Source organism: Ochotona princeps, chromosome 1 (genome assembly GCF_030435755.1).
Source record: "Ochotona princeps isolate mOchPri1 chromosome 1, mOchPri1.hap1, whole genome shotgun sequence".
NCBI lineage: Eukaryota > Metazoa > Chordata > Mammalia > Lagomorpha > Ochotonidae > Ochotona > Ochotona princeps.
Window position 1 is genome coordinate 35863814 of NC_080832.1, and position 20486 is coordinate 35884299.

The 20486-nt window shown below is 36.2% G+C and overlaps 1 protein-coding gene across 1 annotated transcript; it reads left to right on the forward strand.

Annotated features, from left to right (window-relative positions):
* Positions 1-2256: 2256 nt before the first annotated feature.
* Positions 2257-18820, forward strand: LOC131481231 (protein LEG1 homolog). Its single transcript, XM_058669113.1, has 6 exons — positions 2257-2587; positions 4122-4199; positions 12268-12452; positions 12892-13013; positions 15810-16048; positions 18681-18820. Exons 1-6 carry the CDS (start codon positions 2257-2259, stop codon positions 18788-18790), a joined length of 1065 nt encoding a protein of 354 aa, XP_058525096.1. The 3' UTR covers positions 18791-18820.
* The last annotated feature ends 1666 nt before the right edge of the window (positions 18821-20486 follow it).

A 20486-nucleotide genomic window follows, 5' to 3' on the forward strand; every position in this document is an offset into this window, starting at 1 on the left:
AGGAACTACCAATCAACCCAGATTGCAATCACTGCCAAGCAAAAGGTTACTTGTATTTTCTGCATTGAACTGGTTCATATGCTGTTCTTTGATCCCTGGACACTGGGTTTTTCAGTGTTCTTTCATGTCCATATTGCATCATAGCTACAGCTCAAGTTGAAATCTGGAAACATGAGCAGAAGATGAGAGCTACATATATTAATGTCTCAGATAATGTGGAACAAAGAACCCAGGAAGTGGAATAGGCACAGCATTCTCAGATTATTTAGCTATAATCACATAATACTTTAAACCTAACAGACATTTCAGCTTTTGGGTTTATCATATGTTTCTAGGAAAATTGATTTAAAACAGATTTGTATCAAAAAAAAAAAAAAATGAAGCTCCTTAATGTGACAGTGTAACCACAGCTGAATTGAGCATTTTTTTTGACAAACTCATATTTTAAGAAAACAAAGTTTTCTTTTAAAATTATCATTGAAAAGATAAATATACTTACTCTGTTTTGAAAATGATAGAAAGTCTTAGCAACAATCTGCAACAGAAATACATTCTTTTTATACACCAGTGAAAAGTGAAATGAATGTCAAGATGACATTGCTTTTAATGATGACATTCAATAAAGTTGGATCCTCTCCTTTACGAAAATTATGCATGAAGTTTTCTCTGGCTGCTCCAAGGTTTATGTATAGATCTACTGACAGGAGTAGGAAGGTGCAAGTATCCTTGGTCTAGGGGTCTGTAGTCTAAAAGTCAGTGTAGGGAGAATGTTCATTTTTAAAGATCATATCTTTCTCTGTCTTGAAATGCTTATTCTACCTTCCATGTTCTTCATATTTTGTCCCTGAGACATTTCCATGGTACATACTGTTCTCAATGGAATATCATACTCTGTGAAAGGGACAGGCACTCCTTGGCCAATGAACTCTATAATCCACATCTTTGAAGAGCTCTGTGAAAGCATCCCCACTGTGGTGTTCCATCATTGTTTGGCAGCCACGCCTGTCAATTTGAGACAAACATGTAAATGAACTCTCAGTGAGATCACAGAATGCTCATCTGGAAAGATATCCACCCAAGGATATTGTGCACACTCCATGAATGTTCATACCCCACATCCCAAGCTTCCTTTGCCCTTTGTGCCGCTCCTGTTCTGTTCCAGGGGACAATGTTGGATGGTGGACCCTTTGCATGACTCATCCTGTTGAACACCTCTGAAGAATCTTTCTCCTGAGTTGCCTCTTTCAAATGGTCCACACTAAGCCATTGTTGAAAGATCACCTGGAATTTTCCAGTTCAAAACCTGACAGCACGTAAACAAAAATGGCAGTTATCAAACTATATGTCATGGAAATACTATAGAATTATTTTAAATAATGATTATTTTAAGGCTAAGAAACAATCACTGGTAAAGCAAAATAAAGGCAACAAATGCACAGTGAAAGATATATATATAATATTTAATTAAATTATTTCAATTTTAAGATTGAATATAACTCCATCCCATTTAAGTAACACATATACATATTTCTTTTTTTCTTTCTTTCTTTCTTTTTTAATTATTTATTATTTAACTTCATTAATTACATTGTATTATGTGACACAGTTACATAGATACTTGGGTTCTCCCCCCCCCATACCCTCCCAAAACATTCTTGGATAGTAATACAAAATTTCTAACATTTACAATGTTAAAACTTGCCTCGTCTAATATCCCATCAAAATTTCTTACATGACAAAGTAGAAGGATATTTCCAATTTATTTCTAATTTCCTTTAGCAATTATACTTAGAAAAGGATCCAATGAATTTTGCTCTATCTTGTAACCTGTTCCAGGGAAAAATGATTTTCTTTCCTATGTCTTCTTTTCTTCCTTTAATATTTTTTGTGTGCATGTGTGTGAATGGAAAGTAACTTTTAAAAAGGAAAATATGGGTTTGATAAAAATGAATACAAAATGTATTGCTAGAAGATCTGAAAATACTTATGTAATTTGAACTACGGGGAACAATGGGCCATTTCACTATGTGTAATAAATTACATACAAAGATTGTTTACTTGAGGCAGTTTAAAAGGAACTTTGTCAATTTAATGACTACGTTTATATTGGCAGTTGTCCTTTAATTTTCTCATTATCTAAGCAGGTCATCATTGGTTGGGTTGTATCTGCTGATAGATGGGTCACTCCCTAACAAAAGAGATTTTGGGGCTTCTGTCTACTATATAATGCTTCTGCTTGAGATGTGTGCTAGGCACATGGACAGTGAGAGAATGGGGTCAGTTATGGTGATTCCCACTTTCCTCTTCCTGAGTCTCCTTGCTGGAAGCTTGGCTCAAAATCCAGAGTTAAGTTCAGATGAAAATTATAATTACCCTGATTTATGGGATGAAGTTAGTGGGGACATATCAGAATTCCCAGTACAAAACAACAAAATAATCATTGATATTTGGAAATATGTTGACCGATTGAGAATGTATAAGATTCTTTTCAACAAATCAGACGAATACTTTTTTCAGTTAGGACAAAACAATACAGGGAATGCTTTGTGGGCACTCAACATGTTTTTTGGAAGACTGTATAAGACGGGTATGTACATTTTCATTATTTGCAAGGAACACTACTTTTTCTTTCTTCATTGCTGAGAACGTGAAATGTGTTTAAGTGATACATTTAGATGTGGCCATCTGAACGTTCAAGGCTTGTATAGTCAATCTCATCATCTATTTTCTAATAATCAGAGCTTCTACTAGTCTAATCTATGTTTCTTTTCTGTCAATAGAGTTATTTTGCATAGATGTTGTGAAATATGAAAAATTATGTCAAAGTGTTCTTTTAAGGAAAATATTCAGGATAAAATTTTAAAACAGGCTTTTAGGAACATACTTTGCTTCAAATTCTGAGCTTTGCCCCATCTAATGCTGTCTATCCATCTAAACTCGTGACACTGAGTATGCAGAATCACTTGTGTTACTACTTTACAGGATACGGAAGAAAGAAATGGAAACAGTCTGTCTTACTAGCAAATCAGGAAGAATGAAACCAAGTAAAGATATGGGGCTGCATCTTGGAACTTCACATTTTTATAGTCATCATCTCTTTCCTTCCTGTGTTCAGGAGACCTTTCCTGTTGAGCATTTTTTCTTCCAGGGTTTGGAAGCAATTTTCTGTTGCAGAGTTTCCTTCACTGAATTATTTATTTCGCAATTTCCTTTTTTCAAAATCCATTTTCTTTGAGCAAGTAGATACCCAAAGAGAATCTCGTTGGATAAGGAAAGAAGCAGGTTTAGGGTGTGTTGGCTTGGAACATTAAGTTATTGCACTTTGTTATTACTTTCCATGAGCTCTTTTGTAGAACTAGAGATTTTACTCATCCTCCATCTGCATGCCAACCCGCCCTGATCACTTCCTTCTACATTTTATAATAGTATAGTTTGTCAACAGTAGTCATATGCTATTTAAGCGTGTTATTACATTGTTTGTATTGGCAATGGTGGGAAGTATTGTATCATATTGTCAAAGTATATTTTACAGTTGCATTGTTTTATTTGGTGTTTTTATGTAGTGTTTTATTCTCTATTCCTTTTATTCAGGAGTAGAGAAGCGTACTTTAACACATTTTATTCCAAATATGCTAGTCTTCATTATGCAGTTCATCTGTGAGAATATGTGTGTATCCATGTTTATCTATATCTCTACTTGTCATTTGTTTTACATGAATGTTGCCTTATAGCAGAGAGAACATATGGCATTTTCCATAAGGGTTTGTCTCATTTCACTTGGCATAACGGATTCATTTTGTGGGGAGGAATGAAGTGAGTAACAGGGGTTGGTTGCATGTGTTGGATGGTGTTCCACTGAGTCTGCTCAGTCGACATGGGATCTTTGTAGACTGAAGTTTTCAGAAATGTGAAATTCTCCAATATTTGGAAGCAAGTTTTAATTTACCAATGAGCCACATTAAAAGCAAGAGTTGTACTTTTTTTGTTTACAAAAAAATGAAATGAAAATGGGTTTACAAAAAATCAAATGAAATGAATATCTTTCCTCTGGTTCTAAACATTTCTAATTTAAATTTGCCTTTTCATTGTTGTAAGTTTTGGCTGCTCTGTTTACTCTGCAGATCGACTTTCAGAACCTTCTGATAGTTCAGTCTGTGCTTATGGGAGTGGCTGCATATCCCACAACAGTGGCTGGGGAGGTAAGTTCTGATTTGCTTCATATTCGTTTACTGCTCTGTGGACATGTGACATCCTCTGCTTTCATATGCTGTGGGCCAAGTTCTGGTAAATTCTGAAATATCTTTGGAGAGATGTACAAATGTTTGTGTAATTTCCTGAAAACTAATGAATTAAAGAAACAAAAGGGTATGGCAAACTCACATGGTCGGCTTTATTAATATTTACCACTTTATCGTAATATTGTGTCCCTAAGTAGCATCTTAACTACTATACCAAACGCACTGCCCCTACTATCAACCGATTAATCAATTTTAGCTTGCCTTACTACACTTGCAATCTAAAACCCACCCATCCAAATTCTCACACACACACACACTGCACAATTTATCTTATTTCTTTGATATAGATTAGTTCTTTTTTAAATACAAAAATTTTATTTTGTAATATAGCTGTGTCATTTTGATAATGACAAATAGTAAACAGATATCCAAAGAGATTTAGTAGCTTATCTGGATTCAGAAATGAGTAAACAAAATCTAAACAAAAGCTCAGATTTCACACCACAAATCCAGCACTTCTCATAGGGCACAGGAACCAAAGCACAGAACTCAGGGAATGCTCATTAAATTACATATTTTTGTCTGATTTTTTTATTATTGTTTCATTTTGTGATACAGTTTCATAGGTTCTGGACTCCCCCAACCCCTCCCCAAACCCTTCTCCCATATTGAATGCCTCCATATTGTTACAGTAGTACAGTTCATAACCAGTCATGATTCCTTCATTGCGGGCATGGACCGCGCAGAGAGTCCAGCATCTTATTGTCCAGATAAATTCAGCAGTTTCATTGGGAGACCATCCCTGGTCTGAAAGTAGAGCTGGCAGAATATCATCCCCTCCAATGAAAAGCCACTACACAACTTTAACAACAGGAAGAAACATGGAAATATACAACATCATGAACTTAATTGACATGGTATTGAGTACAATGCAAGTTCTTAACCACATCCTGTAACTAATTCATTGACCTTTTAATTTTAGTTTGTACATAACCAGCTGCTATACACCTTAAAATGGCTATAGGGTACTATTCAACTGTCTTGTGTCTATTTTCATTTTTATATTTAGCAGCTTATAGTATTGAAGCATGATTTTTACTGAACTTCATGAATTTTAGGATAGTTCAAACAGGTTTATAACTCTAACATGCCATATATTAACAATTGAGGAACAGAATGGTTTTAGGAGTGGTGTGCAGAGAAATCTTCTATACCTTAGTGAGGAGTAACTTATCTTTGTGTCCTACCTAGTAAGGTATATGTGAGTCCAAGCTGACTTTTTCCTGCCTGTTCTAAGCTTTCCTTATTGGTCTTTGTCTATCTGATCTAATATTGGGGTGCTCCAGAGCAACCCTGATGGTCATTACAAGAGAGGGTGAGGAGCCAAACTTGGAACTAAGTAAGGACCAGAGAAAGCTCCTCCCCTGAGTCCCTAAAGAAGTTTACTGTTCTTCTGTTTCTGAGGACCACTCAGGGCTCCTGGCTGTTCCAATGACATTAGATCCTGTGAGGAAGGATCTGGGCTTCTTCCATCCCATGTAAGAGATCTGATAGGGAATAGTTGACCTCATAATTCTTGGCCTATGAGGGTACTCCAATTCCCTGTGATCTCCTTGGCAGTTGGAATATAATCCTTGGTGAGGTACTGGGAGTCTCTGGTTATAAGATACAAGCCTCCTCCTGTCCTCCTGTTCCATTCTGGGGCCCCTCCCCTGCTCTGTACATATGATCTCCTGTTAAGAGACTGTCAGGGTCACTCTTAGATCCCACTGTGTGTCATAGATTTTGCTAATATCTAATGCAGATTAAAGTCGGCTGTCTGTGAGTTACCTGTCACAATCTTGATAGGTTATACTTAACATCTTCCTCACACACTCTAAGAAGGTGGAAGATTTCTCCGCTCTCCTGACCCATGACGGAATAACATAGGGTATGAAAAGCATGTCAGGCTTTTCAGTTCTTTGATGCAGATCATAAGCAGTCTGTCTCTCACTGATAATTGGCTCATTGGTTACATCACAATATGTTATTGCATGTGATACAGGCTGTTTGAGGATGTAATAATACTACAATTTACAGGTACTGGTTTTTGGATTGACATCATTTCATCTTAAAATAAGGCCAACGTGATATCTAACCTTTTGGGATTGGCTCATTTTTCTTAGCATAATGATTTCCAGTTGGGCCCATTTGGCCATGAAGAAATGCACTTCATTTTTTTTTTTTTTTAAAAGCTGAGTAGTATTCCATGGAGTAGATGAATCATACCTTTATTATCCAAACCTCTGCTGATGGGCATTTCAGTTGCTTCCAAGTTTTTGCAATTATTGATTGTGCTGCTATGAACATAGGGGTGCATGTTGTTTTCTCATGAAACAGGTGTTTTGGATATATTCCTAGAAGTGCTATTGCTGGTTCATATGGTATACAGATTTTCAGTTGTTTGAGTGTTCTCCATACTGATTTCCATAAAGGCTATACCAACCTGAATTCCCACCAAGAGTAGAGTAGGATTTCCTTTCCCCCACATCCTTGCCAGCAAGTGTTGTTGGTGGTTTTTCATATGTGAGTCAGTCTTACTGGCGTCACGTGGTACCTCATTGATGTCTTAATTTGGATTTCCCTTATTGCCAGAGAGCTTGAGCATTTTTTCATATGCTTGTTTGCCATTTGGGTTTGTTCCTTTGTGAAATGTCTGCCCATTTCCTGTGCCCATTTCTTGAGTGGTTGGTTTGTTTTGGTTGCTCTAGAGATCTTTGTATATTCTAGAGATTAGCCCCCTATCACCTATGTAGTGTGCAAAGATCTTCTCCCATTCTGTGGGTTGCTTTTTTACTTTGTTGATTATTTCCCTTGCTGTGCAGAAGCTTCTAAGTTTGATATAGTCTCATTTGTTTATTTTGGTCTTGATTGCTATGGTTTTTGGCATTCTTTTTAGGAAGTCAGGGCCTGCACCTAGTTCTTGCAGGGTGTTTCCTACATTTTCTTCCAAACGTTTGAGGATTTCTGGATGTAGGTTTAGGTCTTTCATCCATTTAGATTTGATCTTAGTGTATAGTGAAAGATGTGGGTCTATCTTCCTGTTTCTGCAGGCTATTAACCAGTTGTCCCAAATGCATTTATTGAAGAGACCTTCCCATTTGCCTGAATTATCGTCTTTTTTTTTTTTTTTTTTTTTTGTCAAGGATTGTTTGGCTGTATCTGTGTGGGTTCCCTTCTGCTGCTTCTATTCTACTTCATTGATCCTCCTCCCTGTCTTTGTTCCTGTACAAGGCTGTTTTAATAACCACCACCCATAGTATGTCCAGAAGTCTGGAATTGTGATCCCCCTGTTAAATTCCTATTCATCAGGATGGTTCTAGCTATTCATGGCTTTTTTGTGTTTCCAGATGAACCTTTGCATCATTTTTTTCCGGTTCTAGGAAGAATGTTTTGAATAATTTGGTTGGGATTGCATTGAATGTATATATTGCTTTTGGTAGTATGGGCATTTTGATAATATTGATTTTGCCCATCAATGAACATGGTATATTTCTCCATTTTTTGAAGTCTTCTTCAATTTTTTTAAAGTATTTTTTGTAGTTTTCTTCAAAGAAGTCTTCTACATTTTTAGTTAGGTTTATCCCTGGGTATTTCATTTTCTTTTCTGTTATTTTGAATGGTGTCATGCTTGTTAGATATTTTCCATCTTTGGGCTGTTAGCATACATTATGGCTATTGATTTTTGTTCATTTATTTTGTATCCTGCTGCTCTACCAAACTCTTGTATAAGTTCTAGCTGTCTCTGTATTGAGTCTCTTTGTTCTTCTATGTGTATGACCATGTCATCTGCTAATAGTGATAGCTTGACTTCTTCATTTCCCAATTGAATTCCTTTGATTTCTTTTTCTTGTCTTATAGCCTCTGCGAGTACTTCTAGTACTATGTTGAATAGCAGTGGTGATAATGGACATCCTTGTCTTGTTCCAGATCTCAGTGGGAAGGGTTCCAGCTTTTCTCCATTCAATATGATGCTGGCATTGGGTTTTTCATATATTGCTTTGATTATGTTGTGGATTGTTCCTTCTATGCCTACCTTGTTTAGCGTTTTTAGCATGTAGTGGTGTTGGATTTTGTCAAAAGCTTTTTCTGCATATATTGAGACTATTATGATTTTTGTTTTTCAGTTTTTGGATGTAGTGTATTAAATATATGGATTTATGAATGTTGAACCATCCCTGCATGCCCAGGATTGTTATGGGGTGCAGCCTGTGATAGCCAGCACCCATTGACAGTGGGCAAATAAAATTTGGCTGTGTCTCCCAACCTCTGTCCTGAAGGTGGGTCCTAACAGCAATGGAATAGTAATTGCATGCTCAACCACTTCCCCCACATCCTAAATGAGCCAGGATATTGGAAGTCCAATTAGTCTAGGTGTTTTTAGCTACAAGCCCAGGTCCTGTTCCTGCCCATCCTAACAAGCACTAATGAACTCTTCAGCCCACAACAGTTAGGTATTCGCTCCTGCCCACCTGTGACTCACCTATCAACTGAGAGGGGATGGTTTTGCATTGTTGTGTAACCACTCCCCTCACAAGCCCCTTTAAAAAGGCCCATGAAGCAGGGGCTCTCTCTCTCTTTCTGGCCAGGTGCTTCCATTACTCTGGCACCTCGACTCTTGGCTGACCCAGGACAGGTAATCCCCTGAGCATGGTCCCTGTGTACTGCTTAGAAGAGGCAATGGTTATGATAATGTTGTTTATGGTCTGTGTACTATCTGGAGTTCCAGGAGGGGTGAGGCCAAGCAGTAGTAGAATGTGGGCAGAGAAGCCAGGGAAAGGTGAATGTCTGCAGCTTTGTAAGTGTGTCCAGGTTCTTTGTGAGTGTGTCCAGGTTATTTGTTGCATGTCTCTTAGGATAACATATATTGTTGGGGAAGCTGGGACATAGGTTTTCAGCTTAATGGATGGACTTAAGGATGATGACCATTTGTTCCTTTTGGGGTTATGATTGGTTGGTTTATGATTAGGTGCATTGCTGTATGGACTTGTAATTTGCTATTGTGCTCTGTTGTCTTCAAGCTTGATTAATAAAGACTCCTTAATAAACCTTAGACATGTCTGGTGTGATCTCGCTCGCACCGTGCAACAGGATGAAGCCTACTTGATCCGGAATTATCTGTCTGATGTTTTTTTGAATTCTATTGGCTAGGATTTTGTTGAAGATCTTAGAATCAATATTCATCAGGTAGATTGACTTTTCAGAACAGCACTGGTTCTTTCATCTGACTCATTTCTTATAACCTCACCCCAGGCCTTTACTTTTAACCCTTGACCTCTGCTGCCACCCTGTGGGTAACCTGAGTCATTGCTCTCCTTGATTTTTTTTTTTTTTTTTTTTCTGTTGCTTACAATGCTGCTGGGAGAGCTTACTCCCCCTCCCTCTTCCTTACTGCTGCAACTCTGGGATCCCATGGACACCTCAGTCCTGGGTGATATTAGAGATAGATATTAGGTCTCCTTTTCGTGTAGTTCCCTTGGCCAACGGAGTGGCACAGCCTGGTGCCAGAGGATTCCAATTCCCAGGATCACCCAGCCTCTTTGTTTCTTTCTGGGTGATGGTGGTCCCCCCTTTGGCCAGGTGGCTTAGCTCCATTCTGCCACACATTCCTCAATTCAAACACCCTTTGCCCAAGTTTTGTTCCAGGGGTCCACCTGCCCTTCTCCACCTGCTGTGGGCGGGCAGTTCCTTGAGTTAGCCACTCACCGAGATTCATGCCCTCTCAGGTTGTAGTTCAGTCTTTCGTGTCTATTTCACTGCTGCGTGCTATCTTTCTCAGTCCTGGTGGCACTCGGGGATTTCCCCAAGTGTTCCCTGTCATTCTGTTCCCCTTGCCCTCACTTCTGTCAATTCCCATTCCCTACTTTCCGAATCCCCAATCACATCCGTCTACCACCGTCGGCCATCTTTTCACTCTTCGATGTACGCTAGTTCTAATGCAGTTGGTATTTCTCACATTTATTAGTTAATGTAAACATATTAGAAAATATTTATAAATAAATGTACAGTAAAAATACATTGTATTTTAGCGAGATACACTCTTTAAGGGACAATGTAATCTGGGTTAGTTTTTGAGATTTGAGGACTTTAAGAGGCATAAAGATGACAAATTAAAGTACAAAAAGACTTATTATAGAAAGGGCAACATGGAAGAGCTGTGGGATGGGTTCGTATTCTGCTCTACAAGTAAGCAAATAGAATGAAATGGTTTTTCAGGTCTGCATATTATGGACAGCACCCTATTTGTTCTGGTTTTTATTTGAATCCTTTCCAGAAGGGTTCTTATGTTCCGCTGTCTTGTATCAGTATTGGGGAATATGCTTGTGAGTGGCTTTCCAAAACAATAAATATTCCACTCTCCTTAAGTTATTTGCATGTATGGGGATTTTTAATCTTTTTAAAATCTAGTCCTCAGTAGTCTAATGTGTTCTATTTGTTGTCAGTGACCTACCATTTGGTAGCAGACCACTCAGAATACGCTTCCAGATGTATTCATTAGTATAAACACATTAGAAGGAAAATATTAGAAATAAATGTACGTTATAAATACATAGTACTTTTAGCGAGCTATACTTTTCTAGCGACAACCGAATCTGAGTTCGTTTTTGAAATTTTAGGACTTGAAGAGGCACAGAGATGAAAAATCAAAGTACAAAAAGACTCTAATTAGAGAAAGGACTGTTTGAAGGGCTTTTGGATAAGATCATAGGCTACTTTGTGAGTAAGCAGAGAGACTGAAAATGACTTTTCATCTCTGTGTGCAAAGGACAGCAGCCTCTTTGTGCTGGTTTTGGATTTAAAGCCTTTCCATAAAGGCCAGAGGATGTAGGCTCTTTATGCTATTCTGACTTATGTTACTAATTAGGAATATCCTTGTGAGTGGCTTTCAAAAACAATAAGTATTTCACCCTCCTGAAGTTATTTGCATGTATCGGAATTTTTAATCTGCTTCAAACTTTAGTCCTCAGTAATCTAATGTTCTCTGCTTGTTTCAGTGACCTACTAATTTGTAGCAGACTAATCAAAATGAACTCTGTTGCCATCATTCATTCTTTTCAAGTATATACGTTAAAAATAAAAACAAATGTAATGAGGAGGTCAGCTAGTATACCAGATATGAAAGAGAAAATACCTTTTGCCTTTTACAAGAGCAAGAATATTTGTTTAAGTTTTTGTGTCTTTGCTCTCCTATTTTGTGTTCAAGAGTTATCATATCTTCTCCTGACAGATTGGTAAACTTATTTTCCACTGGTAGCTAAGCAAAATGATGAGTGAGGATGAGTTTCATTGTCAGAAACCCTGAAAACATTTCTGTTGTCCCAGATCTCAGCTTGCAAAATGAACTTAGAGTTAAACACCACTTAGAGTTTCCAGGTTTCTCTAACATAAATGCAGATATTAAAGATAAATTGTCCAATGAAAAACCACTTGCAACACTTAGAATGAGAACTTAATTGAAATAAGTTAGCTCAAGAAGCAGAGGAAAAGAAGCTAAATCAACACTTACGGAAATGCAGTGCAGGTTTTTTTTAGAAAAGGAGTCACAGCTTGAAAATCTGAGAGATGTAAAATGATTGGCCTCAACAGTTCAGTCTCAACTTCTTCCTGAGTTGATGCCACTCCCCACAATTAGTACACTGAGCACTCTCTACATAAACACAAAGTGATAAACTGGTTCCCCAGAAAAACCTTGTGGTCTACTCTCTGCTTGAAAAGTAAGTCCATATAGAACAGTGATCATTGGAAACTGAGGCACAAGATGTTTTTTTATGTGCAACTATCTGGGCTGTGTTGCTACTGTGGACACTTTTCCAAAATATGATTACCTATAACCTTTTCAACCTCAGACATTTCCCAGAGCCAGTGGATTTGACAATAACATTTGAAGAGAAACGCATTATCATATACCCAGAGTATTTAGATTTTTGCCTACTCTGCTGTTGATTAGATATTTGGTGATTTCAGACAACTTTATTCTGTTGCATTACAGGCATTAACTTCTACGTGGTTGCTTTTAATTTCCTTGCGGCTGTTGAATCTGGGTTTTTGGGAGATATACCCTATGAGATAGAGTTTGTACGTGGAAAAGAACGCAGATCTGATTACTGTTACTCACTTCATGAATGTCGTGCAGCCCACCCAATGGCTATGAATTTAGGGAAAAGGTATTACAAGGTACAGGATACTCTCATTTTTTCCCCCTGAATGTTATCAATAAAGGTCTTTCATGGATGTATTACTAAAAGGTAGCAAGACTTTGTTTTGATGTACATATAAACTCTATATGTGGAATAATGATCTTTCCATTGGAATTATTCTTGAAATGCCACTTGGTGGACAGTATCAAATTCATATAATTTCATGAATTTTACATTTTTAATACAAATGATGTGATTATCATAGCATCTTTAAATGTGAAAGAAAATCTGAATGGATCTGTTTGTAAAGAAAATACAAAAAGTAAAATGCCACATTTTAATACAACAATTGATTTTAATAATATATGTTTAATAGAAACCTATTTTGGAAATGCATGGATTGCTGATTAGGTTTATTGTTTTTTTTTTTAATTTGGATTTGTCTATTCACAAAGATCATGTTGTTTATTCTGTAGTATTTGAAATCCAAGACAACACCACCCACCGCTGAAGATACACTTGACACCACAGCGATCAAATACATGTGGGACACACATCAAGCCGCCATTGATATTGGAACAGCAAAGTTCAACAGCATGTAAGATGGTGGCTCTCTATGACAGAATTAACTACCATTTTCTCCCCGGCAGGTTAATCGCAATGCAGATAAATATTTAATTCTCGTTGTCATTTCTCATATTTTTAACCTGCATTAGTGAAGAACTCTGTGAAAACATAGCTGTGTGCATACCTCTTCCAGGAGGAGTTTCAAGTCATTTACTCGCACTTAGTTCAACATGAAGTTGTTCTTTGTGTTTAATGAGTGCAGTGGACAATAAACTGTTCTAGGATTCCAAATTGCATATAGACATTTCTAAGAACCTGTTGGAGATTATTTCCAGAACAATGTTGAATAAAAGTTCTAAGATAGGATTCAAGATTTGTGTGAATAACTTTTCAAAAGTACCTTTCATTCTATTCCTGGCTTCTTAGAAATTTTCTTACATAAGCATTGAATATCATTAGATAATACTTAAAATGTTTAGAAAGTCAACTGGTTTTTCTGAATTTTGCTATTACAGTTAAAAATAAACAACTTTTTTTAAATTTTTATTTTTATTGATTACATTATGTGACACAGTTTTATAGGCACTGGGTTTCCCCCCACACCTTCCCAACCCACCCCCCATGGTGGATTCCTCCACCCTGTTGCATTACCACAGTTCAAATTCAGTTGAGACTCTTTCACTGCAAGCATATACCAAGCATAAAGTCCAGCATCTTATTGTCCAGATAAGTTCAACAGTTTCTTGGGGAGACCATCTCTGGTCTGAAGGTAAAGCTGACAGAGTATCATCCCATTCATTTTAAAGCCCCTACATAACATCAGTAACAATTTATAATGTTATGGGATTAGTTGACATGGTTATTGAGTAACCAATATGTTAAAAGAGAAAAAAAAAAAAGAATGTAAGTTCTGAACCATAGCTTTCTTATCCAGTCCTCTGTTGAAGGGCATTTTGGTTGCTTCCAAGGAAAAACTTCATTTTAAATTAGGGAAAGAGCCTCACACCTCTAAAATAAGCATATTTGGCCATTATTTTCTTTATTATTACCTTTAAGTAGATAACAGAAGTTGTCATTTTCATCTATACCATTAAGCATGATTTTACTTTAATTGTGTTTTCTTGAATTGTTTATTTAGGCAGTAAATTTAAAAGTGTCCCTATGAAGATTTTTACATGAAAGTGATGTAATCCTTCCTTAGGTGGTTTTTAGATTTCACTAATTCAATGAAAGTCTTTTTCAAGAACTCTTTTAAGACTTCCTCAATTTAAATTTTAGTATTTTCAGTTAGCTTTGTGTTTCATTAATTTCAAGCTCTGTCCATTTTCATATTGTTTCTAATAATTTATTTTCTGTTGTAGTTATACATATTAATAAATGAAACTTTTTGCATTTCATTCCCCCTAAGGATAATTATTTGCTTCAGAGACCACTTTCTAAATTTTGGTAATTTTCATATATTGCATATATCATCAGAAATAATTTTCAAAATTCAACTTTTGGGGTAGATATTTCTTTGACTCCTTTTACTCTATTCATTAATTTACAAATATGTGGTGTTTTCCTTTCAGTTTTCCTATGAATTTACTGTGATGAAGAAAAAAACCATTAGGATTTTAATTCAATGGAATGTGTTGAGATTGCTTTTTGAGCAAAGAGTTTTGGGAGTATTTCAAGTGCACTCTAATGAATTATGTGTCAGACAAATTACCTCTAAAATTACTACTCTGGGGCAGATACGCATGTTTCAAATCCATTTTCCATTAACAAAATATACATGGTTGGCATAATGCATAATCTTAAATACACAGATAGTTTTTTTTACAGGCAACTATTTTGTAGATATACCTAAGCATTTAGTTCTTAATCCCCTTCTATTCATCTAATTCTGCAAATTACAAACTGACATGCTTTGCCTACATCTAGAAGAATTCCTTTTTTAAAATTATTATTGTTATTTAAGATTTAATATTTACTTTTATTGGAAAAAATGATTTACAGAGAAAAGGAGATAAAGAGAGAAAGACTTCCATCCAGTGATTCACTCCCCAAGATGCTACAATGACTGGAGCTGAGCAGATCTGATCTGAAGCTAGCAGTCGTGGTTTCTCACATGAGTACAGTGTCCCAAGGCTTTGGGCCATTCTCTACTGTTTTTTCAGGTCACAAGCTAGGACTCAGCATCAAATTAAATGTCTAGAAGAGAAAATTCAGTCTTATGGGTGATTTATATTAGACTACGTTATTTTTTAATTTAAATTGGTTCTTGTGTTTTGCATTGTAGCAGAGTGAGTTAAGCCCATAAACTTTAATTTGGATGAAAATCAAAGAAGTTGAACTTCTTTGTTGCTTTGGTATTAGGACAATAATACAATCTAGAAGACTACTCCAATTACCATTCCAAATACTGGTTGCATTTTTTCTACAGATTTACATAATTCTACACATACTCATGTGATAAATATTAGCAGTTCTATGTGATTTTTTTCTTGTTCTCATAAATTACTGTTACATGATGCTCTTTGCAAATATTGTGTCATATTATCCAAGTTTCTTTGTATGAAACTGAAAGTGACATGCTTATGGAAATGAGCAGGCTAGAAAAAGGAGAAAAACATAGGAAAATATGCAGTAAATCTATTAAAATGATGAAGAGATCACTATTTCTATACTGGTTTTAAATTACAAAAAAAAATTATGGTAGTGATGAGTATTCACTAAATTATAGAATTACCTGTGTAAAAAGCAATGAAAACACAGGTTTATGTTTTAACTTACATGTAAAATGCACTATTTTGTAATCTTGTTGTTAATTATGCTCTTGTAGATCAGAATATTCTTCAGCAGCTGAAAGGGATTTCACCATGGACTTTCTACTTGCCATTGAATTTTGTGAGGCTGCTGAATATCGCCCCTACTTTGAAAGTGCAGCAGAATTACTAGAGGGATTCCCACATAGGCCACTCACAGACGAGGATGCACAAGACCTCCCGGATGACTTCAGCACACGGCAAAAAGCAATGCTGGTTGCAGTAAAACTCATCAGAACAATAAATGACTTTTCAGGTACAATTACAAAATGTTAAATAAATGCAATATGGCTAGTCTAGTCACATAAGTTTGAATGTGTTTAATAATTCATTCAACAAGTATTTTTAACTATTGCATCTTATTAAGTAGGAGGTAATTATGATTAAGAAGTTTAACTTTCTTAAATCTGTAGCAAAATGCATAAAATACAAATACAAATTATTACAATATATCTTCATTCACAATATGCTCAAATTTATTTTTATTATATGTATGAAAAAGGTTTTGGTGTTCCTCAGGCATCCTCAGTTTTATTTTTGTGCATTATTTTAACATTTGATTAACCAAGAATCAGCAAGAGACATAGAAGTAGAGGGAGAGGGAAAGGAAAAAAGAGAATAAGAGGTAAAGATGGAGAGAGAGCGAAAGAGACAGAAAGAAGAGAAAGCATATACAATCCCTTTTTCTGGGTTGCTCTTCAAAGCCTTCACAATGGCTTGGAATGGATTTGGAAGAGAACAAGGATTGGGAACACGATTTAGGTGGCTCACTATGTTGCAGGAACCCAGTGATTTCCACCATTACAGCTTTGCCCCTGGTTTCCATTTACAGGGAACCTGAGGTAGGAGTCAGTACTAGAAATTGACCCAAGATAGTCCATCTACTGTGGCACGTGGGGATCTCAACTGCTAAGCTCAACTTCCATTCCCTGGCCTTTATTTCTTCATGACTGTGTGTGCCCTCAGTTTCCTGCTCTTTTCATTCTTTCCCAATGAAACATCCAAGTGTATTAATTGAATTAGCACCAGGATATCATTTCCAGCCAAGATTATCTGGTGAATACAAATATGGTAAAACATTCACAAGTATTTCTCAAGCTGACATGTTCATTCATAAGCTGCTTTTGCAGTATGCTGCTTTATTCTTCTGCTACCTTCTATGAGTTGATTCTGTTTTCCTCCTCTCCAATATCTGGATTGTCTAAGGACTTTTTTATTTTTCACTTCATTTTCATCATTACCCCTTTCTGTTCTCTATTAAGGTTCTGTGTCGATATTGTAAATAGGTCAGCCAGGCCCAATAGTAAAAGCATTCATAAAATAAATATCAATTTAATTTATCTTCTTAATTGTTATTCCAATGTCATTCTGAATTCCCCATTAATGCTCCATACCATTAGCCCATAAAAATTAGACCATTTATTTCTGGTGTGTAACTCTCTCTTGCATCTTAACTTACCATTATATCTGTCAAATAACTGCTGTTGCCTGTCATACTATTTGAAAGCCATCTCTCCTCCTTCTTTGCATGCTTTTGCTGTTCTCTTTCAATTTTGATGATGATTTATTTTTCAACTATCATCCCAACTGTTCAATTGCCCCAATTACATCACTGTGTTTAGTTGCCTTCTCATCACTGCTTATACTGTTGGAGCATCAACATCTGCCATTATTCTTTTCTTACACTCAAATTCATTTACTTCTTTGTGTTCTGTTATTGAATGAAGACTCTCTTATTTCTCCTTATTTCTTAGTACTTTGGCTAAACATCAACTAATTAACCATGGGTCCAGTGCTCAAACACTGGACTACAGTTGCAAAGCTGGAGGATGTGTAAGAGATTTAGTTGTCCATTTAGAACTTGAGTCTGAATCAGAGCAGGAGTGATTTCCTGAAGGAAGAAAAAGAGACAGGCAACCTGTGGAGTTCCTGTGGTCTGCACAGTTCCTTAGAAGTTGATCTGAATAAAAAAAGAAATAAAATCTGAAACATTTTTAGCAGGCAAGTGAAGTGATTTTCTGTTAAACAGTTAAAATGATGAAAAATACTACTGCGTGAATTGTAGCTGTGAATTTGTAGCTCTTAATCCAAATACTTTACCATATCAGTTGCAGCATAATTTAAATAAGGGGTATGAGGGTTAATGTCTTTATATAGCAGCAACACAAAATATATAACAATACCTTCATTTTTTTAAGTAAAAAAAATTCCTTGAATTTTGATTAACTGGCCAAAGTTGAAACTTATCTGAAGCAGTTTTAACCATGAAATTGTTAAAACTTTAGTTCTTGAGTAATATTTTTACTGTGCAGTATTTACTCCTTCATAAATATTAAATTCTCAGTGATCTAATGAATTATATACATTGAAGTATCAGTACACTAGAATTAGAAATCTGTATGTTCTTTAGCTTTGATCTATGGTTTCATGAAGTGACTCTAAAACTCTGGAAATTATGCTGCAAATATTATTCAATTTTTAAAAACGAAGTATCCTTCATCACTGGAAAACAATCTTTCTAATTTTAAAAATGGGTAATAAATAAAAATAGAAATAGTTTTGTCAGGCATATTAAATTTTAATTTAATTAAAGTGATCACACTTCAAAATTATCCTTTGTTTATGTGATGAATATTTGTGCTTAAAGCACTGCTCCATTTTTTCTGAAAAGCTATGAATGTTGATTAAACTTGGAGCTTTTTATTTGTGCTGTCAGAATATGCATTTTGTTCCATAATTTGCTAAATCTAATTTTAAATAAAGCTATGAATATAATGGATTTTATACTTGAAAAATATTTTAATGACTGTTCAATTTGTGCAATTTACATTTTAAAATTGTGTTTATATATTCCTCACTAACTGGAAACATCTGATTTTTTTTTCCAGGTGGCGTGTTTTTAACCCTTTGGAAGACTCTCATGGCGTTATCAGATGTGAACAAGGCCTTGGGGCGGTTCTTTATTAAACGACTACTTTTAATACCCAGCTTTTGGTAGCCTAAATTTGTTGTTACAAATAAGGTGATTTAGAAATTTATGTACTGAAATAAATAATCAATGCTGCAATTAAAATTTTGTAAACTCTTTGCTCATTCTAGCCCTTTTTAAAAATTGTACTTTCTTTATTATTATCATTTTATGATACAATTCCCTAGGCCCTGGGATAGCTCCTCCCCAATTCTCTTAACCTGCACTGTTTCCCTATATCATTACTATAGTATAGTTCTTCATACACAGTCATATGTCCATCTTTGCGGGCATGGACAATGGCAGAGAGTCCAGCATCCTATTGTCAAGATATAGTAAACAGTTTCACTGGGAGTCCATCTTTGTCTGGAACTAGAGATACATACAGCATTATATCCTCACATCTGGATAAGACAGTCTCCATTACACAGTTACTATACATATCCTTAAATGAAAAGCCAGAATACAAAAATAAGAAATTTACAATGCCATGAAGTTAAATTACATGCTGCTAGATATGATAGTTTCAATTACACAGTTACTATACATCTCCTTAAGTGAAAAGCAACAAAACAAAACCAACAGGATGAAAAAAATATTAACAACACCGTGAAGTTAAATAACATGCTACTGAATGACTAATGTGTAGCTGAAGAAATGAAAAATAAAATCAAGAATCTTTGTGAAGAAAACGATGCTACTATATGATCTATGAGCTATTGAATATATTAATAAGAAGACTTTTAGCCCTTTTGATGCTTTGAATCTCTGAAATTGTCACTCTAGAATCTTCCTACCAACTCAAGTTTATGAACTACTACACTACAGATAGCTCAAATCTCCAATTGTCTTGTTTTCATTTTGCTACTTTTCCTCTGATATTTGCTGATGTTATTCTTCAAAACATTTAATTCCAGTTGAAGGCAATTGCCTACATTTTCTTCTACTTAGGCAAATGCTACACTGCTTGGAAAAAAGCAACCAATAGCAGATGGACATTTTGGGGCAGGTTAATGTCAACTTTGTGCTTGATATAGTACTGGGCCAGCGGAATTGCTTATTGTATGTTTCTAAGATATTCAAGGAAGGCAGCACACTACCGCGTGGTGTTGCACAGTTGAGGGTGGGGTACACTTTGCTGGGATGAGCTGTTGCAGCTTCTGAGAACTGTCATATTGCAGATTTCCCAGAGAACGGGGTCTATGTATGTACTGGAGTAGGGGCAATTGACACACATGCTTGACAGGTGGAAAATAACTGCTGGGAGTTTTCACAGATCAGGCCACTATCTTCATGTGTAGATGAAAGAACTGATATGTTGTTGTTTAGTTGGGAGAAGCTGAAGGGCATGTCTGTGTCAGGACAAGATCTCTGCCTATGTAAGAGACCTAGGCTTGATTGAGTAGCATTGCAGAAGCTCGCTGGTAGGAAGGTGAGTAGGGTTAGTGAAAAGAAATTGTTGGCAAGTGTTAGTGTAAGGGGTGGGCACATCAGGCTTGGCCATAAAACCAATTTGAAAATGAAAGAACTAGGTCTAAAGGAAGACTTTGTGCGGGATTTGTGGGTTCACTCCTGCAGGAATGCAGCACCTGCTGATTTGTGTGAGACTTGGGGCTGGTGACAGGTTGAACGATTCTAGACTGCAGAAGTCACCAGCAACTGCTGCTGATCATGAGAGCCATGGATGGGCAGGATACAGCACCCATCTACATGCGTGCAGGTTGGC